This window comes from Passer domesticus, chromosome 4, assembly GCF_036417665.1.
Source record: "Passer domesticus isolate bPasDom1 chromosome 4, bPasDom1.hap1, whole genome shotgun sequence".
NCBI classification, from domain to species: domain Eukaryota; kingdom Metazoa; phylum Chordata; class Aves; order Passeriformes; family Passeridae; genus Passer; species Passer domesticus.
The window spans coordinates 82,473,794-82,497,250 of record NC_087477.1 but is presented as its reverse complement, the minus strand read 5'-3'; the positions used below and the strand labels follow the sequence as shown (position 1 = coordinate 82,497,250).

Sequence of the window (23,457 nt, the reverse complement as noted above, 5' to 3'; positions counted from 1 at the left end):
GGCAGCGCCGGGGAGAGGGAGCACCCCCAGATCTCGGGGGTCTGGGGGCCCTGGGCATGGCCTGGGCTGGGGACGGAGTCGGGGGACACCTCGCGGGTAAGGGGGAACCTCGTGGGGGATTTTTGGGGGGTCACCAGTGGGGTTTGGGGGGTGCGATTTGGGGTCGGGGGGGATTTTCCCTCCTCAGGATTGGGGGATTGGGCTGGGGAGAGGGTCCGGTCTGGAAAAAGGGGTCGGGATTGAGATTCCCGGGAGTGTTCCCCACCGGATCTGGGATTGTGGGGAACGCTCCGGGGGACCCTGGGGACAAGGGATGTTCCCAGCGCCACATCGGGGACCCCAGGGCTGTGTCCCCCTCTGCTAGGGGACACTCAGGGGTACCAGGGACCGTCCTGTCCCCCACTGTCACCCCTGGTGTCACCACAGTCCTGGCTCGGGTCCCCGCAGCCATCTTGGAGTCCGGGAGCAGCGAGGAGGAGGAGGAGGAGGAGCAGGAGGATGAAGAGGCAGCTCCTGGACAGGTATCGCTTCCAGGCTCCTTTCCCATTGGATTTCCCCTTCCCGATCCCATAAATCGGGGGGATGAAGCGGGGGGTGCCCCATGTCCAGATTCCAGGGGTGACACGGGGACAGTGTCCCCGGCACCGGGGGTGTCCGGGTGGCTCAGGGCTCGCCAAGGGAATTCCAATGGAATGATGATGGAATGCCAATGGAATGATGATGGAATTCCAATTGAATTATGATGGAATTCCAATGGAATGATGATGGAATTCCAATTGAATGATGATGGAATTCCAATTGAATGATGATGGAATTCCAATGGAATTCCAATGGAATGATGATGGAAGTCCAATGGAATGCCCATGGAATGCCGATGGAATGCCAATGGAATGCCAATGGAATGCCCTGCTGGTGCCGATGGAATTCCACACTGGTGGAATGCCTGCCAATGGAATTCCGCACCAAAGCGGTGCCACTGCCAACCAGTACCAATGGAATTCCATCCCAGGGGCATTAATTATCCCAAGGGCCATTCCATCCCAATAGAATTCCATCCCAATGCCATGCCATCCCAATGGAATTCCGTTCCGAGGGCCATTCCGTGCCATGACAATGCCACACCATGCCAACGCGGTGACATTGGCCATGGCCATGCCGATGGAACACCGTGCCAATGGAACACCGTGCCAAAGGAATTCCATGCCAACGGAATTCCATGCCAACGGAATTCCATGCCAACAGAATTCCATGCCAACAGAATTCCATGCCAACCCAGAGCCTCATTCCCGTTTTTCCCACCACAGCACCCGGCCCTGGATCCAGTGCCAGATGACACCGAGACTCGGTTGGCTGAGCTGGAGCAAGGTGAGCCCTGTCCCTTCCTGGTGTCCCGTCCCAATGTCCCATCCCCATGTCCCATCCCATTGTCCCATCCTGGTGTCCCATCCTGGTGTCCCATCCTGGTGTCCCATCCCGGTGTCCCATCCCAATGTCCCATCCCAATGTCCCATCCCAATGTCCCATCCCCATGTCCCATCCCAATGTCCCATCCCGGTGTCCCATCCCGGTGTCCCATCCTGGTGTCCCATCCTGGTGTCCCATCCCAATGTCCCATCCCCAATATCCCATCCCGGTGTCCCATCCCCAATGTCCCATCCCCAATGTCCCATCCCCATGTCCCATCCCAATGTCCCATCCCCAATATCCCATCCCGGTGTCCCATCCCAATGTCCCATTCCCATTGTCCCATCCCCAATGTCCCATCCCCAATGTCCCATCCCCATGTCCCATCCCAATGTCCCATCCCAATGTCCCATCCCATTGTCCCATCCCATGTCCCATCCCCATGTCCCATTCCCATTGTCCCATCCCAATGTCCCATCCCATTGTCCCATCCCCGTGTCCCCAATGTCCCCGGCACCTCCCTGCCCCCCACAGACTCTGGGGTAAATCCCCCCCTGTCACAGTGCCAGCCCCACTCCCGGGTGCCCTGGCCGGGCTCTGGGCACAGCGGGCTGCGGGCAGGACATGCTGGTGGCACCTGACCCCCAGTGTCACCCCCGGTGTCACCCTTGGTGTCACCCTCAGCGTCGCAGGCGCTGCTGGCCGAGCTGGAGGCGCTGGACACCGAGGTGGAGCTGGAGCAGCGGTGCCGGCAGCGAGCCCAGGCCTTCAGCGCCCAGGTGGGGATGGGGACAGGTCCCCAAAACTGTCCCTTCATGGGGACAAAGGTGCGGGGGCACCCTCGGGGCACGCCCGGCTTGGGGGCGTGGGGGGAACCCCAGTTCTGGGATTCTGGGATTCTGGTGGAGCAGGAGAACGCTCGGCTGGAGAGGCTCAGCCTGGCCAGGAGCCCCAAAGGGACCCCTGAGGTGGCCCCAGAGGAGGTGACACCTGTGATGACACCTGAGGTGACCCCAGAGGAGGTGACACACACTGAGGTGACCTCAGAGGAGCCACCTGTCCCTACCCAGCTCCCAGGTGAGCCTGGGGTGTTCCACCCCATCCCATCCCAATCCCAATCCCAATCCCATCCCAATCCCATCCCATCCCATCCCAATCCCAATCCCAATCCCAATCCCAATCCCATCCCATCCCATCCCATCCCATCCCATCCCAATCCCAATCCCATCCCATCCCATCCCATCCCATCCCATCCTATCCCATCCCATCCCAATCCCAATCCCAATCCCAATCCCATCCCATCCCACTGAATCCCAGACCCAATCCAATCCCATCCCATCCCACCCTGGAACAGGATCCTATCCCTGCCCCGCTGTCCCCTCCCAGTGTCCCCAAATCCCAGCTTGTCCCCACGCCGAGCTTTGGGGCCGTTCCCAAGCCCCGTTTTGGGTCAAATCAAGCAAAAGCGACACCGAAATCCAACCGCAGTCGCCGACGCCGCTCGCGCTTCCCCTTTCCCATCCTCTTTTCCCAAGGTGCCACTTCCTGCTCTCGGGACCTGGTGGGAACATCCCAAATTCCCTGCTCCCACCCCAGGATGGCCCCTGGGGGGTGTTTGGGGTGTCCCGGGGGTGCCACCCCGCTGTCACACCCCATTCCCGCTGGATCCCGTTGCAGAGGCAGATTCCAATCGGGATATGGGGGACACGGCTGGGATGGGGTGACCGGGGGGGCTCAGCTCCCTTTTTTCCCCCTTCCCCCCCCCCCATTTCCCAAACTTCTCCCCAATTTCCCACTCTTCAATTCCCCTTTTCCCAACCTTTCTCCCCCACCCCATTTCCCACTTTTTATCTCCCTTTCCCACTCCTCATTCCCCCCAGTTTCCTACCCCCCTTTTCCCTCTTTTTCCCCCTTTCACACCCCCCATTTCTTCCCTTTCCCACCCTTTTTCCTCTTTCCCCACTCCCACCCCAATTTCCCACCCCTCAATTCCCCCTTTCCCAATATTTCTCCTCCTCATTTCCCACTTTTTCCCCCTTTTCCACTCCTCATTCCCCCAATTTCCCACTCCTCATTTCCCCCTTTCCCCATTTTTCCCCTTTTTCCCAATTTTTCTCCTTTTTCCCCTTTTTCCCCCTTTCCCACCCCTCATTCCCACTTTTCTCCCAGCTCCACAGGAAGATCTCTCCCAGCTCCTGGAACATCACCGGGACCTCCAGGCGCAGCTGCAGCACCTGCACACCCAGGTACCCCAAAACCAGCCCCAACCCCCATTTCCCATTTTGGGATTTTGGGATTAAGCCCCCCGCAATGTCCCAGGGCTCAGGGTGGGATTTTTCATTAATTTTTTGCTAATTTTTTACTGATTTTTCACTGATTTTTCACGAAATTGTTCACAAAATTTTGTGGATTTCCCCTGGATTTTCTCCAGGATTTTTCACTGATTTTCCACTGATTTTTCATGAAAGTGCTCTTGACATTTTTGTGGATTTCTCCTAGATTTTCTCCCAGATTTTTCACTGATTTTTTTCTTGTTTTTCCTCCGGATTTGTCCCAGATTTGTCCTGGATTTTTCACTGAATTTTCATGGATTTTTTGTGGATTTGTCATAGATTTTCTCCCAGATTTCTCCTGGATTTCTCCTTGATTTTTCACAGATTTTTCATGAAGTTTCCACAGATATTTTGAGGATTTGTCACGGATTTTCTCCCGGATTTTTAACGGATTTTTCACTTCTTTTCTCCCGGATATTCCCGGATTTCTGACGGATTTTCCCGGCACAGCTGGAGCTGGAGCGGGAGGAGCAGCAGCGCCTGCGGGCAGCCCTGGCCGCCAGCCAGAGGGCACTGAGGTCCTTCAAGAGAGGTCAGCAGGGTCCCCGTGTCCCCTCGCGGTGCCACCAGTGCCACCAGTGCCACCCCAAACCAACGGCGGGCAGCTGCCCCTGGCTGTCCCCAGCCACGCCAGGTGGCCGTGCCCAAGTGCCCCTGGTGGCATCACCCTCATTTCCCTTTTTTTCCCCTCATTTTCACCTCCTTTTTCCCCACCCTTCTTCTCTCCCTTTCCCACCCCTATTCTCCACCCCATTTTCCCCCTTTTCCCATCATTTTTCCCCTTTTCTCCCATCATTTTCCCCCTTCTTTTTTCCCACCCCTTTTTCCCTCCAACTCATTTCCCATCCTTTCCCCTCCCATTTCTCAAACCTTTCCCACCCTTTTTTTCCACTTCCCCCCCATTTTCCACCTTTTTTCTGCCCTCTCCCCCTTTTTTTTCCCATTTCCCACCTCTCATTCCTCCTTTCCCCACCCTTTTCCCCATCCTTTTCCCACCCATTTCCCAAATCTCTCCTCCCATTTCCCAAATCCTTCCCCCCACTTCCCACCCCTTTTTCCTATTTTCCCTTTTTCTGCCCTTCCCCCCCTTTCCCCCCCATTTCCCACGCCTCATTCCCCCTTTTCCCGCTCCATTTCCCACCCTTTTTCCCACCCTTTTCCCCCCCATTTCCCAAATCTTTCCCCCCATTTCCCACCCCATTTTCCACCCTTTTCCCCCTCCCATTTCCCAAATCTTTCCCCCCACTTCCCAAATCTCTCCCCCCATTTCCCAAATATTTCCCATTTCCCACCCCATTTGCCCATTCCCACCCTTTTCCCCCCATTTCCCAAACCTTTTCCCCATTTCCCAAACCTTTCCCCCCATTTCCCACCCCATTTTCCCATTTTCCAACCTTTTCCCCCCCATTTCCCAAATCTCTCCCCCATTTCCCAAATCTCTCCCCCCATTTCCCAAATATTTCCCATTTCCCACCCCCTTTTCCCATTCCCACCCTTTTTCCCCCATTTCCCAAACCTTCCCCCCCATTTCCCAAATCTTTTCCCCATTTCCCACCCCTCATTTCCCCCATTTCCCACCTGTTTTTCCCATTTCCCCCCCATTTCCCACCCTTTCCCCCCCATTTCCCACCCTTTCCCCCCCATTTCCCAAACCTTTCCCCCCCATTTCCCAAATCTCTCCCCCATGTCCCGCCCTTTCCCCCTTTCCCCGGTGCCACCCCGCTGTCCCCGCAGTGTCCCAGATTGTCACCCAGGATTACTGCCAGGCCCTGGAGCAGCTGGAGCTGGAGCAGGACCTGCGCTGCCACGCCGAGGCCTTCGCCCACCAGGTGCCACCAAGGCCTTGGGGACACCGCTGGGGGTGGCACGGAGGTGACAGCGGGGTGTGCCAGCACCCCTGGCACCCATCCCGAGGGAATGGGGTGATCCCAAGGGAATGGGGTGATCCCAGGGGTCTCCCGCTGTGGTTTTTTGGGATGTAGCCGGGTGGGATTCACCAGCAGCCCCTCTGGAAGGTGGCACCGAGGTGACACTGAGGTGACACCGCGGTGACACCCGCGCTCCCAGATGCTGGTCCAGCAGAAGGAGGCGAAGCGCCAGAGCTCCATCCTGCTGAGGCATGCCACACCAAATTCCCAAATCCTGGAAGCGCTCCAGGAATTGGAAAAACTCAGCCGGGAGCTGGAGGAGACGCGGCAGGAACAGCGCCAGCGGGTGAGGGACTGTCCCCAGGGTTGGGGACATCGCGGGGAGGGGACAGCGGGGTCCAGATCCCACCCCCACAATCCCATTATTCCCTGGGTGCTGCTTTTCCATGGATTTCCCTCCATGGATTTCCCTCCATGGATTTCCCACCATGGATTTCCTTCCACGAATTTCCCATCCTGGATTTCCACCATGGATTTCTTTCCATGGGTTTCCCTCCATGGATTTCCACCATGGATTTCTCTCCATGGATTTCCCACCATGGATTTCCCACATGGATTTCCCTCCATGGATTTCCCATCATGGATTTCTTTCCATGGATTTCCCACCATGGATTTCTTTCCATGGATTTCCCTCCATGGATTTTTCTCCATGGATTTCCCTCCATGGATTTCCCTCCATGGATTTCCCTCCATGGATTTCCCTCCATGGATTTCCCTCCATGGATTTCCACCATGGATTTCTCTCCATGGATTTCCCACCATGGATTTCCCTCCATGGATTTCCACCATGGATTTCTCTCCATGGATTTCTCTCCATGGATTTCCCACCATGGATTTCCCTCCATGGAATTCCACCATGGATTTCCCTCCATGGAATTCCACCATGGATTTCTCTCCATGGATTTCCCACCATGGATTTCCACCATGGATTTCCCTCCATGGATTCCTTTCCATGGATTTCCCTCCATGGATTCCTTTCCATGGATTTCCCACCATGGATTTCCTTCCATGGATTTCCCTCCATGGATTTCCACCATGGATTTCCCACCATGGATTTCCCTCCATGGATTTCCCTCCATGGATTTCCCACCATGGATTTCCCCCCATGGATTTCCCCCCATGGATTTCCCCCCATGGATTTTCTTCCATGGATTTCCCGAGGTGTTGATGGAACCTCATCCCGCAGCGAGGGGAGATTTGCCCTAAAACCCTCCGGGAGTTTTTCCCCAAATCCCCGATTTTAGGGTCGGGGAGCGTTGCTGCCCTTGGGGTTTTCCCAGATCCCGGAATTCCCGCGTCCCACAGGAGAAGGAGCTGGAGCAGGAGCGGGAGGAGCTGCGGCGGGCGCGGGAAGCGCTGGAGGAGGAGCGCGAGGAGAAGCGGGAGCTGAGGGAGAGGCTGGAAGGGCTGGAGAAGGAAGGTGGGAATTTCCGCATTCCATGGAATTCCAGAGGGTTCCGTGGGATTCCAGAGGGATTTTAGAGGATTCTAGAGGGATTCCAGAAAATTCCAAACAATTCCAGGGGGGATTCCAGGGAGATTCAAAAAAATTCCAGGGGGATTTTAGAGGTTTCCAGGAAAAATCCAGAGGGATTCCAGAAGATTCTAGACAGATTCCAAAGAATTCCAGAGGGACTTCTGAGGATTTCAGAAGGATTCCAGATGATTCCAGGGGGGTTTTAGAGGATTCCAGGGGAATTCCATAAAATTCCAGAGGGATTCCAGATGATTCCAGAGGGGATTCCAGGAGGATTCCAGAAGATTCCAGGGAGATTCCAGTTGGATTCCAAAGAATTCCAGAGGGTTCCAGAAGATCCCAGAGGCATTCCAGGGGGATTCCAAAGGGATTCCAGAAGATTCCAGGGTGGATTCCAGAGGATTGCAGGGGGATTCCAAGGAGTTCCAGAGGAATTCCAGGGGGATTCAAAGAATTCCAGAAAATTCCAGAGGCGTTCCAGACAGATTCCAGGGGGATTTTGGAGGGTTCATGGGGGATTCCGGAATGTTCCGGAGGGATCCCAAATCCCAAATCCCGCCTCATTGCAGTGGGATCGCTCCGGGAGCAGCTGGCGCAGCAGCCGCCACCTCAGGGCCACCCCGAGGTGCCACCGCCGCCACCGCTGCCACCGCCCGCTGCCACCGCCGGCCCCGCCGAGTAGGTGACACATCCCGGCGGCTCTTCCCGCCAACATTCCGGAATATTCCCGGAAATCCGCTGTCCCCACCCTGACTGTCCCCGAGGGGAGGGGACAGGGTGACAGACTTGTCACCTCCTGTCCCCTCCGGTGTCACCTCCTGTCCCCCCCCGCAGCCCCCTGGCCACCCTGCGGCAGAGGAAGGCGCGGAAAAGCCGGGAGCAAAGTGAGTCCTGAGGGGTGGGGACAGCGGGAGTGTCCCCAGAGTGTCACCAGGATGGGAGGGGTGGGGGACAGCGGGAGTGTCCCCAGAGTGTCACCAGGCTGGGGACAGCGGGAGTGTCCCCAGAGTGTCACCAGGATGGGAGGGGTGGGGGACAGCAGGAGTGTCCCCAAAGTGTCACCAGGGTGGGGACAGCGGGAGTGTCCCCAAAGCGTCACCAGGGTGGGGACAGCGGGAGTGTCCCCAGAGTGTCACCAGGGTGGGGACAGCAGGAGTGTCCCCAAAGTGTCACCAGGCTGGGGACATCAGGAGTGTCCCCAAAGTGTCACCAGGGTGGGGACAGTGGGAGTGTCCCCAAAGCGTCACCAGGATGGGAGGGGTGGGGGACAGCGGGAGTGTCCCCAGAGTGTCACCAGGCTGGGGACATCAGGAGTGTCCCCAAAGTGTCACCAGGATGGGGACAGCAGGAGTGTCCCCAGTGTCACCAGAACAGGGGGCGCTCCAGGGGTCCCCCAGCCCCATTGGGGGTGATTTGGGGACAGGGTGGCACTGCCCGGGGAGGTGACAGCTCCACCCTCAGCGTGACCTGAGCGGTGTCCCCAGCACGGGGAGGTGACACGCAGTGCCACCCTGGCAGGTGACGCAGGGACCGAGGACGTCCATGCCCGGGCCGTGCAGGAGATGCTGGAGCGGATCCGCAGCGGGATCGTCCTGCGGCCGGCCAGGGCCAGGCCCTCCCCGTGCCAGGTGACAATGGGGACAGCAGGCTGGCAGGCCTGGCATTCCCGGGGTCAGGAATTCCCGGGGTCAGGAATTCCCGGGATTGAGCCATTCCCGATTTCCCGGCAGGACTCCATGACCAGCAAGAGGAGGAGCGCAGCGCTGGAGCTGCAGGGGATCCTGGTGGGCAGCCATGTCCCCTTGGTGTCCCCTTTGTGTCCCCACGCTGTCCCCTCGGTGTCCCCTCAATGTCCCCATCATGCTCCCATGGTGTCCCCATGGTGTCTCCTTTGTGTCCCTTGACGTCCCCGTGGTGTCCCCATGATGTTCCCCTTGATGTTCCCCTTTGTGTCCCCATGGTGTCGCCATGATGTCCCCACGCTGTCTCCTCGGTGTCCCCTCAATGTCCCCATCATGCTCCCATGGTGTCCCCTTGGCGTCCCTTGAGTCCCCGTGGTGTCTTCTTGATGTCCCCTCGCTGTCCCCGTGGTGTCCCCCTGGTGACCCCGGCTGTCCCAGGGTGCCCTGCGGAGGCCGAGCCGGAGGCGCAGCCGGAAGAGCCGGGAGCAGCAGCCGGGATCCGTCCTGGAGCTGGGATCCATCCTGGAGCGGCGGCGCCGCGCCCTGGACGCTTCCGTGGGGGATTCCGCGGGGAATTCCGTGGGAAACCAGTCCATGGGAAACCAGTCCATGGGGAATTCCAAGGGCACCAATTCCATGGGCACCGATTCCATGGGCACCAATTCCATGAGGAATCCCATGGGCACCAATCCCATGGGCACCAAATCAATGGGCACAAATTCCATGGGGAATTCCACAGGCACCAATTCCATGGGCACTGATTCCATGAGCACCAATTCCATGGGCACTAATTCCATGAGTACCAATTCCATGAAGAATTCCATGGGCACCAATTCCAAGGGAAACCATTCCATGGGCACCAATTCCATGGGGAATTCCACAGGCACCAATTCCATGGGCACCAAATCCATGGGCACAAATTCCATGAGTACCGATTCCATGAGGAATTCCATGGGCACCAATTCCGTGAGCACCAATTCCATGGGCACCAATTCCATGAGCACCAATTCCATGAGGAATTCCATGGGCACCAATTCCATGGGCACCAATTCCATGGGAAACCATTCCAAGGGCACCAATTCCATGGGCACCAATTCCATGGGAAACCATTCCAAGGGCACCAATTCCATGGGCACCAATTCCATGGGAAACCATTCCAAGGGCACCAATTCCACGGGCACCGATTCCATGAGGAATTCCATGGGGAATTCCATGAGCACCAGTTCCATTGGCACCAATTCCACGGGCACCAATTCCATGGGGACCAGTTCCATGAAGAATTCCGCTGGAACACAGGAGCCTGACGGGGCTGGGACAGAGCCGGACACAGGTACGGGGTTGGGAATGTCCCCAAGGAGGGCTTGGAGGTGACACCGGCAGCTGTCACCTCCTGTGCCCTCCTGTCCCCACTGCCATTCCTGTCACGGCTTTTCCCAGGAAACCGCGACAAGGACCAGGACACGGACACGGACACGGACAAGGACCAGGACATGGCCAGGGTCCCCTTCCGGCCCCGCGGCCTTGGTGGCCTCCCCAGGACACGTCCCCGTCCCCGCTGGGGCTGGGACAGCGGGGACAACGCCTAGGAGCCGCTTCCCGGGAATTCCCGCCCTCTTTCCTGGGATTTTCCACCTTCATTTTCCGGGATTTTCCCACCTTCATTTTCCGGGATTTTCCCATCACTTCCCAGGGTCTTCCACCCTTTTTCTCCAAGATTTCCCACCCTCATTTCCCGGGATTTCCCGCCCTCATTTCCTGGATTTCCCGTCTTCCATTCCCAAGATTTTCCTGCCTCTTTCCAGGACTTCCCACCCTCAATTCCTAAGATTTCCTGCCCCTCAATTCCCAGAATTTCCCACCCTTATTTGCCAGGATTTCCCACCTTAATTTCCCGGGATTTTCTGCACTCTTTTCCCAGGATTTTCCACCCTCAATTCCCAGAATTTCCCGCCCTCCATTCCTAGGATTTCCCACCCTCCTTTCCAGGATTTCCTGCCCTCCTTTCCCGGGATTTTCCACCTGCAATTCCTGGGATTTCCCACCGTCAAATCCCAAGATTTCCCACCCTTATTTCCAGGATTTTCCCACCCTCAATTCCCAGGATTTTCCTGCCTCCTTTCCCAGGAATTTCCACCATTTTTTCCCCCATGATTTCCCACCCTCCTTTCCTGGGATTTTCCACCCTTTTCCCAGGATTTCTCACCCTCATTTTCCAGGATTTCCCATTCTAATTTCCAAGAATTTCCCACCCTTTTTCCCCAAGACTTTCCTGCCTCCTTTCCAGGACTTCCCACCCTCAATTCCCAGAATTTCCCATCCCCTTTACAAGGATTTCCCGCCCTCATTTCCTGGGATTTTCCTCCCTCATTTCCCAGGATTTCCCACCCTCCATTCCCAAGATTTTCCCAGGATTTTCCACCTTCGATTCCCAGAATTTCCTGTCCTCCTTTCCCTGATTTTCCTGCCTCATTTCCCAAAATTTCCCACCCTCCTTTCCTGGGATTTTCCCAGAATTTCCCACCCTCCTGGGAATCCCTGGAAAAACGGGATCCCCTGGAATTCCGCGCTGCTTTGCCTTGGGAATGATCCAAATCCCACCCTCCAAATCCCCCAAAATTCGGGAATTCCTTCCCCAAAATCCCACAGAACTTCCGGCAGCTCCTCCTTTCCTACAACATCCAAATAAAATCCTTTATTTCCCTTGGATTTGGGACCACCTGGAATTATTCCCGACATTCCAAAGCTCCTTTCCCAGGAATCCCAAATCCTCCATTCCCTGGGAATTCCCTCGGATTTGTTTTTATCCCATTTTTTTTCCCACCTCCTCCAGCTGGAACTCAAAGCTTTAAGGCTGGGAGGGATTTTTCCCAAATTTCCCTGAATTCCTGCTCCTTTTTCCTGTGGATTTTCCTGGAGGAAAACTGGGAAGGAGAGGCCCAAAAAAAAAAAAAAGTGGAAAAGGGAAATTCCTGATGGAAAAAGAGCAGGAAATTTTTCCAGACTTTTCCAAATCCTGGAATTTTCCTGGAGATTTTCCCAGATTTTTTTCAATTCCTGGAACTTTCCTGGACTCCTCCAAATCCTGAAGTTTTTTCCAGATTTTTCCCAAAACCTGGAAATTTCCTGGAGCTTTTTCCCAGATTTCTTCAAATCCTGCAGTTTCTTCCCAGATTTTTCCCAAATCCTGGAGATTTTTCCCAAAGATCTCCAAATCCTGGAACTTTCCTGAAGTTTTTTTCTAGATTTTTCCAAATCCTGGAATATTCCTGGATTATTTTTTTTTTCATATTTTCCCAAATCCTGGAAAATTCCTGGAGTTTTTTCCCAGATTTCTTCAAATCCTGGAATTTTCTTCCCAGATTTCTCCAAATCCTGAAATTTTCCTGCAGTGTTTTCATGGATTTCTCCAAACCCTGGAGCTTTCCTGGAGCTTTTTCCTGGATTTCTCCAAATCCTGGAGTTTTTTTCTCTGTTTTTTCCCAAATCCTGGAGCTTTTCCCCCGGTTTTTCCAAATCCAGCTTTTTTTGGGCTCTTCCAGGGAAATTCCAGAGCCTGGGAATTTCCTTTTCCTGCCTTTTCCAGATCCAGGAAAATCCACAATCCCACAGGATGGGATCTGAATCCATGGATTTCCCCCAAATTCCTGGAATTCCCGTGGCAAAATTCCACCCAAATTCCACAGCCTGGCCTTGGACACTTCCAGGGACCCGGAAAAATCCCAATCCCAATAAAAACCCCAAGGAAAATCCAGGATTTCTCCACTTTATTCATCAATTTCCCGCATTCCCGGGAATGTTTTTCCCAAATTTCATCCCGAATTTCCATTTCCTGGTTAAATATTTATGGAATTCCACGATTTCCCTAAAATCTGATTCAGCTCCTGGAAATCCAGGCTGGAAAAATATGGAAAAACAGCTGGAAAAATTCCCTGGAAAATCGGGATTCAAAGGAATCAGGAATTCCTGATTTTCCTCATTCCCATCCTGGAATTTTCCAGCAAATCCAGAGGGGAAAAAACCCAAAAATCAACAAAAAAATCTCAATCCAAGAGGTCTCAGAGTAGAATTCCAGCTTTTCCAAAGGCATTTTTTTGGGAATTCCTCAAAAAATCATCTGGATCAGGAATTCCCAAACGTGGCTGGGGTGGGAATGGAAAAATCCGGAAAAAAAATGGGAATTTTCTGAGGGGAAAGGAGAAATTTGCAGCTCCCTCGGAGGATTTTCACCCTTTGGAAGAGGAAGGAAAAATCTGGGAATTCTCAACATTCCCCCTCTGCAGGATCAGAAAAATCCGGAATTCTGGGAATTCCTTGGAAAACTGAGATTCCCATGGAAAATCCATTCCCATCAACTCCTTCCCAGGCTTTGCTGGAGGGAAAAATGGGAATTTTCAAGATTTGAACCACCCAAATCCTGATTTTTTTTTTTGGGATCATTCCTTCTGGAAAAAGAGGATGAAGGGACAGCTGGAATCCTCTGGATTTATCCCAATTTTTCCCATTTTTTTTTAGAATTCACGGCTCTGTGGACCCCTCAGAAAAATCCAGGAGCAGCTCCAAAAAAACCCCACAGAGAACTTGGAGATCCCCAAAATTCCCAAGATTTTCCACGAAAACATTCCCAAGGAATCAGCAGGAAAAACCCCCAAGCGTGGTCGGCACCTCCAGGAGTGTCCAAGTCTCTGAATTCCCAAAGAATTCCCGGAAAGAGGCAAAAATTTGGGATATTCCGGCTGGGGATCTTCTGGATATTCCCAAAAATTCCCGAATATTCCCGGATTTCAGTAAATTTTCTGCCTGCTGGGCAGGATGGCTTCCTTGATGAAGGAGAAAATGAGGAGAATCCCGGAGCGTTTCCCTCTTTTCCCCTTGGTGAAATAATTGGAGACGACGTCGTCTGCGGAAAACGGGATCAGAATTCCAGAGGGGAAGGGGGGATTTGGGGGTTTTGGGATTGGGAGGGAATTCCTAAAGAAGTTCTGGCTGGTCCTGGATCCCACTGGGAATGTGGGATTGGATTTTTGGGGTGATCACGGATCCCAAATTTATGGGGTACTCAGGAAGCCGCAATTCCATGGAATTCTCGGAGCTTTTGGGGCGCCCGGAGATCCCAAATTCCTGGGGTTCTCAAAATCCCAAATTTTTGGGGTTCTTTGAGCCTTTGGGACCTCCAGTTTCTGGGATATTCTGACCCTTGGTGACCCCTAAAAATCCCAAAATTTTGGGACATTCTGAGCCCACAGGAAGCCTCAGGAATCCCCAATTTCTGGGATTCTCCAAGATTTCAGGGACCCCCAGGAATCCCAAAATTTCTGGGGTTCTTTGAGCCTTTGGGATCCCCAATTTCTGGGATATTCTGCGCCCTTGGGGACCCCAAAAATCCCAAATTTTTGGGACATTCTGAGCCCACAGGAAGCCCCAGGAATCCCAAATTTCTGGGGTTCTCCGAAGCCCTGTGGAGAACCCAAGGATCCCAAATTTCTGGGGTTCTTTGGGACTTTGGGAGCCTCAATTTCTGGGACATTCAGAGACTTTGGGGACTCCCAAGGACCCCAAATTTCTGGGATTTTCCAAGGGCTCAAGGACCCCCAAAAATCCCAAATTTCTGGCACGTTCTGAGCAGGATCGGAACCGGACGAGCTCAAAATCCTTTCCCACCCAAACCCATTCCCAATCCCATCCCATTCTCAATCCCAACCCCGTTCCCACCTCCAGGCTGCACCATGGAGTTCAGGACATTCAATCCTTGGGATTCTCCAAGGGCTCAGAAATCCCAAATTTCTGGGCCATTCTGAGCCTTTTGGAAGTCTCAGGGAATCCCAAATTTCTGGGCCTTTGGGACTCCCAGTCCCTGGGATTTTTTGAGCCTTTGGGGACCCCAAAAATCCCAAATTTCTGGGATTCTCTGAGGCCTTAGCACTCCCAATCCTTGGGATTCTCCAAGGACTCACGGAGTCCTGGGATTCTTTCTTTGGGGGGTTCTCCAGGGGTTCAGAGGCACCCAAGGACCCCACATTTCTGGGACATTCCAAGCCCTTGATGACCCCCAAGGATCCCAAATTTCTGGGATTCTCTGAAGGCTCAAGGACCTCAAATTTCTGGGATTCTCCAAGGGCTCAAGGACCACCAAAAATCCCAAATTTCCAGGACGGTGTCACCCTTGATGCCCCCAAAAATCCCAAATTTCCAGGACGTTCTGAGCGGGATCGAAACCAGACAAACTCAAAATCCCTTCCCACTCAATCCCATTCCCATCCCAATCCCATCCCAATCCCATTCCCAACCCTAATCCCATTCCCACCTCCAGCCTGCCCCATGGAGGGAAGGACGTTCAATCCTTGGGATTCTCCAAGGGCTCAGGGATCCCCCCAAGGATCCCAAATTTCTGGGACATTCTGCACCCTTGGGAAGCCCCAGGAATCCCAAATTTCTGGGATTCTCTAAGGACTCAAGGACCACCACAAATCCCAAATTTCCAGGACATTCTCAGCAGGATCGAAACCAGACGAACTCAAAATCCTTTCCCACCCATTCCCAATCCCAACCCCATCCCAATCCCAATCCCAATCCCAACCCCATCCCAATCCCATCCCAATCCCAATCCCAACCCCAACCCCATCCCAATCCCATCCCAATCCCAATCCCAATCCCAATCCCAATCCCAATCCCAACCCAATCCCATCCCAACCCCATCCCAATCCCATCCCATCCCAATCCCAATCCCAATCCCAATCCCATCCCAATCCCATCCCAATCCCATCCCAATCCCATCCCAACCCCATCCCAATCCCATCCCAATCACAATCCCATCCCAATCCCAATCCCATCCCAATCCCATCCCAACCCCATCCCAATCCCAACCCCATCCCAACCCCATCCCAATCCCAATCCCAATCCCAATCCCAATCCCAATCCCAATCCCAACCCAATCCCATCCCAACCCCATCCCAATCCCAATCCCAATCCCAATCCCAATCCCAATCCCATCCCAATCCCATCCCAATCCCATCCCAACCCCATCCCAATCCCATCCCAATCACAATCCCATCCCAATCCCAATCCCATCCCAATCCCAATCCCATCCCAACCCCATCCCAATCCCAACCCCATCCCAATCCCAATCCCATTCCCCATCCCAATCCCATCCCAATCCCATCCCAATCCCATTCCCCATCCCAACCCCATCCCAATCCCATCCCAATCCCAATCCCATCCCAATCCCAATCCCAACCCCATTCCCAGCCCCATCCCAGCCCCATCCCAGCCCCATCCCAATCCCATCCCATTCCCAGCCCCATCCCAAGCCCGTTCCCACCTCCGGGCTGCACCGTGGAGGGCAGGACGTTCTCCCCGGCCGACAGCGACACGAAGAAGGCGAAGGGGATCAACCACAGGCAGAAGGTGAAATAAGCCAGGACCTGCAGAATTCCCAACATTCCAACCGGAATTCCCAACATTCCCACCCAAAAACCCCAAAGTTCCACCCCCAAAACCCCAAAATTCCAAGAATTCCTAAGGAAAATTTCTACCTCATCCCTTTTCTTCAAGCTGTTCCCAAATTTTTTGTTGTTCTTGGTTTTCCTTTGAAATAAGGTAGAATTCCCAACATTCCAACCAGAATTCCCAACATTCCAACCCCAAAACCCCAAAACTCCAACCCAAAAACCCCAAAATTCCAAGAATTCCTAAGGAAAAGCGTCCATCTCACCCCTTTTTTTTGTGGGGGAAAAGTTTCCTCGAGGTGTTCCCAAATTTTTTGCTCTTCCTTGAAAGAAGCCAGAATTCCCAAAATTCCAACCAGAATTCCCAAAATTCCAACCAGAATTCCCAAAATTCCAGCTCGGAAATCTCAAAATTCCAACCCAGAAATCCCAAAATTCCAACTCAAAACCCCAAAATTCCAAGAATTCCCAAGGAAAATTTTCATCTCACTCCTTTTTTGTGGGATAAAAAACTTCCCTCGAGGTGTTCCCAAATTTCTTGCTCTTCCTGGTTTTGAATTCCCAGATTTTTAATTAAGGGTTAATTTAATTAAGATTTTAATGAATTCAATTAAATCCTCCTGGGAAAATTAATTAAATTGATGAAAAAAACCACAAAAATTCAGGGAAAAATTGGATTTTTGTTGGGTTTTTTTAATGGAATTTTGGCCTCTTGGAATTCCAACAGAAAAATCAGGAATAGGAATTCCCAATGGGAAAAGATTTGGGGTAAATTGGTTAAAAAATGAAATTTTAATGATTTATTTCTTATTTTTCCTAAAATTTTCTATAATTCCTAAAGTTTTTTGCATTTTATCATAAATTTGGATTAACATTCCTGGAATTTCCTGGGAAAATCCCAAACCTGCAGCTCCCAGGGAATTTTAGAACCTCAAGAAACCCCGAAAAAATTGGAAAAAAATTAAAAAATCAGTTTTATTTTGAAGAAGTTCAGAGCTACCAACCCAAAAATTGGGAATTTTCCAAAGGGGAAATGGGGAAAATCCGGAATTTTTGGGATCTCACCTCGGAGAAGAGATAAAATTCCTCAGCAAAATATTGGAATGCCAGGTAGTGATTGACCACGACCAGGACTGCAGGGAAAAACAGGGGAAAACAACGGGATCAGAACATTCCAGAGGGAAAATCCCAAATCTTGGAGCCTCCCAGCCCCCCCCAGGCCAATCCCAAAAGTTCCCCAAAAAATCCCAAGAAAATCCCCGAAAAAATCCCTTAAAAATCCCTAAAATCCCTCAAAAACTCCCCAAAATTCTTCCAAAAATTCCCCATATTCTCCCAAAAAATCCCTGAAAATTACCCAAAAATTCTCCAAAAAATCCTCAAAAATCCCAAAAAATTCCCTCAAAAAATCAAAAAAAATCCCCAAAAAATCCAAAAAATCCCCAAAAATTCCCCAAAAAATCCTCAAAAATCCCAAAAAATTCCCTCAAAAAATCCAAAAAAATCCCAGAAAAATCCAAAAAATCCCCAAAAATTCCCCAAAAAATCCCCAATAATTCCCTCAAAGTTCCTCAAAAAATCCCCAAGAAATCGCAACAAAAATCCTCCCCAAATAAAAAAAAATTTCAAAAAATCCCCAAAAATATTCCTAAAAATCCCTGAAACTTTTCCAAAAATTTCCCAAAAAATCCCCAAAAATGCCCGCAAAAATTCCCTAAAAATAAAACAAAAATTCTGAAAATTCCCCAAAAAAATCTCCAATAACTGCCTCAAAATTCCTCAAAAAACCCCCAAAATACCGCAACAATCAAAAAATCCCTGAAAATTACACAAAATCCCAAAAAAATCCCCAATAATTCCCAAAGATTTCCCAAAATTTTCCTAAAATTCACCCCAAAACTTTCTCAATAATTCTCTCAAAAATCCTAAAAAAATCCCAAAAAATTCCCCTAAAAATCCCTCAGAACTTCCAAAATTTCCCGTGGCTCCGTGGCCACCAGGAACCCCAAATTCCCGGGATATTCTGACCCTTGGTGACCCCTGAACATCCCAAATTTCTGGGGCATTCTGAGTCATTTGGGGCACTCAGGAAATCCCAAAAATTCACCCAAAAAATCCTGTAAAATTTCTCAAAAATCTCTGAAAAAATTGGAAAAAATTACAGAAAAAATACTGAAAAATTATCGAAAAATCACCAAAAATTCCCCCAAAAAAATCCAAAAAACATCCCAAAAAATCCCAAAAAAATCCCAAAAAATTCCCAAGAAATCCCAAAGCCCCGAGGCAGCAGGACGTGAGTCTGACCGCAGGAGAGGAGGAAGTTGGAGGAGCTGAGCACGATGCAGGGGAAGCTCTGCAGCAGCCCCAGGTACACCAGGAACCCCAAAATCCCGGGATATTCTGACCCCTGAACATCCCAAATTCCTGGGGCATTCTGAGTCTTTTGGGGTAATCAGAAAATCCCAAAAATTCTTCAAAAAATCCTGTAAAATTTCTCAAAAATCTCTGAAAAAATTGGAAAAAATTACAGAAAAATTACTGAAAAATTGCCGAAAAATCTCCAAAAAATCCCCAAAAAATCCCAAAAAATTCCAAAAAAATTCCCAAAAAAATTCCCAAAAATTCCCAAACCCCCCGAGGCATGAGGACGCGAGTCTGACCGCAGGAGAGGAGGAAGTTGGAGGAGCTGAGCACGATGCAGGGGAAGCTCTGCAGCAGCCCCAGGTACACCAGGTTGCTGAAGAGCCCCGTGGCCACCAGGAAGGGCGGGAAGTGCTCGAACAGGAAGAGCCCCAGCTGCACCGCCGAGGAGAACTGCGGGCAACGGGATCGGGGTCACGGGGGGATGTGGGGGGAAAATGGGGGAATATGGGGGGAAAAGGATGAAAAGGGGGGAAATGGGGGGGAAATGGGGGAAATGGGGGGGAAATGGGGAGAAAAGGGGGAGAAAAGGGGGGAAATGGGGGAGAAACAGAAGAAAATTGGGGAGAAAAGGGCAGAAATTGGGGGGAAAAGGGAGGAAATATGGGGAAAAGGGGGGAAATAGGGAGAAATGAGGGGGAAAATGGGGGAAATGGGGGAAAAGGGAGGAAATATGGGGAAAGGGGGAGAAATGGGGAGAAATAGGGGGGAAGTGGGGAAAAAGGGGAAAATGGGGGAGAAATGGGGAGAAAATGGGGAAAAAGGGGGAGAAAAGGGGGGAAATGGGGGAGAAACAGAAGAAAATTGGGGAGAAAAGGGGGGGAAATTGGGGGGAAAAGGGGGAAAATGGGGAGGAATGGGGGGAAGTGGGGAAAAGGGGGGAAAATGGGGAGAAAAGGGGGAAATATGGGGAGAAAAGGGGGGAAATGGGGAGAAATAAGGGGGAAGTGGGGAAAAATGGGGAGAAAAGGCGAAATATGGGGAGAAATGGGGGGCAAGGGGGAAAATGGGGGAAAAGGGGGAGAAACGGGGGGGAATGGGGGGATGGAGGGAAAAATGGGGAAAAAGGGGGAAACGGAGAAAAGGGGGGAAAATGGGGAAAATTGGGAGAAATGGGGGGGAATGGGGGAAAATGGGGGAAAGGGAGAGAAAAGGGGGGAAACGGGGGGAATGGGAAGAAATGGGGGGAATGGGGAAAAAGGGGAAAAATGGGAGAGAAAAGGGGGAAAATTAGGAGAAAAGTGGGGGAAATGGGGAAAAAGGGGGGGGAATTGGGAGAAGTGGGGGGAAAATGGGGAAAAAGGGGGGAAAATGGGGAGAAAGGGGAGAAATGGGGGGAATGGAAAAAATGGGGGGGGAAATGGGGAAAAAATGGGGAAAATGAAAAAATGGGGGGAAAAACAAACAAAAAAAAAGGGGGGAAATAAAATAAAATAAAAAATGGGGGAAATGAAAAAACAGAAAAATGGGAAAAATGGCAAAACAAAATGGGGGGAAAAACAAAAAGAAAAAATGGGGGAAATTAAAAAAAAAAAAAGGAGGAAAACAGGGAAAAAAAGAAAAACAACGGGGAAAAAATGGGAAAAAAACCCAGGAAAATGGGGAAAAAGGGGACAAAATGGGAAAAAAGAGAAAACAACAGGAAAAAATGGGAAAAATCTGGGGGAAATGGGATTATTGCCAGAATTCTGCGTTCCCAGCACGGAACTGCAGCAGGAACCTCACCCGCCGTGGGGGATGGGAGCAGCTCCCGTGCTCCCGGGATTTGGGGTTTGTGGGGTTTGGGGTTTGTGGGAGCTGGGGTTTGTGGGGTTTGGGGTTTCTGGGGTTTGGGGTTTCTGGAGTTTGGGGTTTTTGGGAATTGGGGTTTTATGGATTTGGGGTATCCAGGATTTGGGGTTTCTGGGATTTGGGGTTTATGAGGTTTGGAGTTTCAGGGATTTGGGCTTTCCCAGGGATTTGGGGTTTCCCAGGAATTTGAGGTTTCAGGGATTTGGGGTTTCCCAGGGATTTGGGGTTTCTGGGATTTGGGGTTTTTGGGAATTGGGGTTTCAGGGATTTGGGGTTTCTCGAATTTGGGTTTCCCTGGGATTTGGGGTTTCAGGGATTTGGGGTATCCAGGATTTGGGGTTTCCCAGGGATTTGGGGTTTTTGGAATTTGGGGTTTCAGGGATCTGAGGTATCTGGGACTTGGGGTTTCAGAGATTTGGGGTTTTAGGGATTTGAGGTTTCTGGGGTTTGGGGTTTCCGGGATTTGGAGTTTCAGGGATTTGGGGTCTCAGGAATTTGGGGTCTCAGGGGTTTGGGGTCTCAGGGGTTTGGGGTTTTGGGGCTTTGGGGTCTCAGGGCTTTGGGGTCTCAGGGGTTTGGGGTTTCAGGGATTTGGGGTCTCAGGGGTTTGGGGTTTCCCAGGGATTTGGGGTCTCAGGGGTTTGGGGTTTCCCAGGGATTTGGGGTCCCAGGGGTTTGGGGTCTCAGGGCTTTGGGGTCTCAGGGCTTTGGGGTCTCAGGGCTTTGGGGTCTCAGGGGTTTGGGGTTTCGGGGATTTGGGGTCAGCCCCAGCACTCACCCAGATCATGGATTTGATGATCCTCCTGGTGGCCACCGTGTACTCCTCGATCAGCTCTGCCAGGTAGTAGAGCCCGGCCGCTGCGGGGACAGCGCGGGGACACCGCTGGCACCTCGGGGGTGGCACCGCTGGCACCTCGGGGGTGGCACCGGCCCACGGCAGGTTTGGGGACACCCAGGGACCCCAAACCTCGGGGACCTTCTGAGGGCTTGGGGACACTCAGAGACCTCCGGGCTTGGGGACACTCTGAGGGTCTGGGGACACTCTGAGGGTTTGGGGACACCTAGGGACCCCAAATCCTGGGGACACTCTGAGGGCTTGGGGACACTCAGAGACCTCCGGGCTTGGGGACACTCTGAGGGCTTGGGGACATTCTGAGGGCTTGGGGACACCCAGGGACCCCAAACCTCGGGGACCTTCTGAGGGCTTGGGGACACTCAGAGACCTCTGGGCTTGGGGACACTCTGAGGGCTTGGGAACACCCAGGGACCCCAAATCCTGGGGACACTCTGAGGGCTTGGGGACACCCTGAGGGCTTGGGGACACCCAGGGACCTCCAGGCTTGGGGACACTTTGAGCCCTCAGGGACACCCAGGGACACCTGGGACAATTTAAGGGCTTGGGGACACTCAGGGACCCCAGTGTTGGGGACACCCTGAGGGCTCGGGGACAGCCAGGGACCCCAAATCTCAGGGTTACCCTAAGCCAAGTGGGACACTCGGGGAGCCCAAATCTTGGGGACACTCTGAGGGCTTAGGGACACCAGGAGGCTCCCAGCCTTGGGGACACTCTGAGGGTCTGGGGACACCCAGGGACCTCCAGTCCCTGTGGTGATTTAAGGGTTGGGGGACACCCAGGGACCCCCAATGTTGGGGACACTCTGAGGGCTCGGGGACTCTCGGTCTTGGGGACACATCACAGGCTTGGGGACACCCAGAAACCCTCAATGCTGGGGACATCCTGAGGGCTCGGGGACACCCAGGGACCCCCAAATCTCAGGGCCACTTTGAGCCCTCAGGGGACACTCAGGGACCCCAAATCTTGGGGACACACTGAGGGGGCAGGGACACTCACAGACCACAAATCCTGGGGACACTCTGAGCCCTCGGGGACACCCAGGGACCCCAAATCCCTGGGACAATTTAAGGCCTTGGGGACACCCTGGGATCTTCAGTCTTGGGGACACCCTGAGGGTTTGGGGACACCCAGGAACCCCAGATCCTGGGGACACTCTGAGGGCTTGGGGACACTCAAGGATCCCAAATCTCAGGGACAATTTAAGGGTCTGGGGACACCCAGAGACCCTCAGTGTTGGGGACACTTTGAGCCCTTGGGGACACCAAGAGACTCCAAGTCTTGGGGACAATTTAAGGGTCTGGGGACACTCTGAGGGTCTGAGGACACCCAAGGATCCCAAATCTCAGGGACGATTTAAGGGTTTGGGGACACCCAGAGACCCCCAGTGCTGGGGACACTCTGAGAGCTCGGGGACACCAAGAGACCCCAAATCTCAGGGACAATTTAAGGGTTTGGGGACACCAAGAGACCCCAAATCTCAGGGACAATTTAAGGGTTTGGGGACACCAAGAGACCCCAAATCTCAGGGACAATTTAAGGGTTTGGGGACACTTCGGGACCTCGAGTCCCTGTGGTGATTTAAGGGCTTGGGGACACCCAGGAACCCCCAGGCTTGGGGACACTTTGAGCCCTTGGGGACACCCAGAGACCCCAAATCTCAGGGACGATTTAAGGGCTCGGGGACACCCAGGAGCCCCAAACCCCGCGGGCACTCGGAGCCCTCGGTGCCCCTCAGCCCTCCCCGGCTGTCCCCGCTCCCCTCAGCCCCCCCCGCCATGTCGCGACACGGCCGCAGCCCTTCCCGCAGCTCTCACCGATGGCCAGGGTGACAAAGGCCACCTGCACGAGCAGGGACAGCCAGCTGAGCACGTACATGAACCACATGGCGGGGCCGGGCCGCGCCGGGGCCGCTCCCGGTGCCGCTGCCGGGGCCGCTCCCGCTCGGCCCCGCCGCCGGAACCAGCGACACGCGGCACCGGAACCAGCGAGACGTGCGGGGAGCCGGCACGGCGCCCCCTGCAGGCCGGGAGGACTCGCGCTGCAGGACGGGGCTGGGGACCCCAAAAGGGAGCGGGGGGACCCCAAAAAGGAGGGGGGGACCCCAAAAGGGTGTGGGGGGATCG

The 23,457-nt window shown here is 52.9% G+C and overlaps 2 protein-coding genes and 1 long non-coding RNA gene across 3 annotated transcripts in view; 1 reads left to right on the top strand and 2 right to left on the bottom strand.

The window, feature by feature from the left end:
- LOC135299755 (shootin-1-like) lies at positions 1 to 13,191 on the top strand. Its single transcript, XM_064419150.1, has 16 exons — positions 1 to 96; positions 427 to 521; positions 1,305 to 1,365; positions 2,089 to 2,183; positions 2,316 to 2,481; positions 3,574 to 3,650; positions 4,188 to 4,269; positions 5,472 to 5,566; positions 5,805 to 5,951; positions 6,971 to 7,085; positions 7,712 to 7,820; positions 7,977 to 8,026; positions 8,661 to 8,770; positions 8,873 to 8,926; positions 9,263 to 10,154; positions 10,262 to 13,191. Exons 1-16 carry the CDS (start codon positions 57 to 59, stop codon positions 10,408 to 10,410), a joined length of 2,337 nt encoding a protein of 778 aa, XP_064275220.1. The 5' UTR covers positions 1 to 56; the 3' UTR covers positions 10,411 to 13,191.
- LOC135299762 (uncharacterized) overlaps positions 1 to 23,457 on the bottom strand; it is a 200,255-nt gene that overhangs the window by 165,944 nt on the left and 10,854 nt on the right. The gene's annotated exons all lie outside the window — the stretch shown is intronic.
- Positions 12,572 to 23,300, bottom strand: TEX261 (testis expressed 261). Its single transcript, XM_064419151.1, has 6 exons — positions 23,149 to 23,300; positions 21,257 to 21,336; positions 18,927 to 19,080; positions 17,332 to 17,399; positions 16,140 to 16,242; positions 12,572 to 13,721 (listed from the first exon to the last, which is right to left on the bottom strand). The coding sequence occupies exons 1-6, from the start codon at positions 23,216 to 23,218 to the stop codon at positions 13,606 to 13,608; spliced, it is 591 nt and encodes a 196-aa protein (XP_064275221.1). The 5' UTR covers positions 23,219 to 23,300; the 3' UTR covers positions 12,572 to 13,605.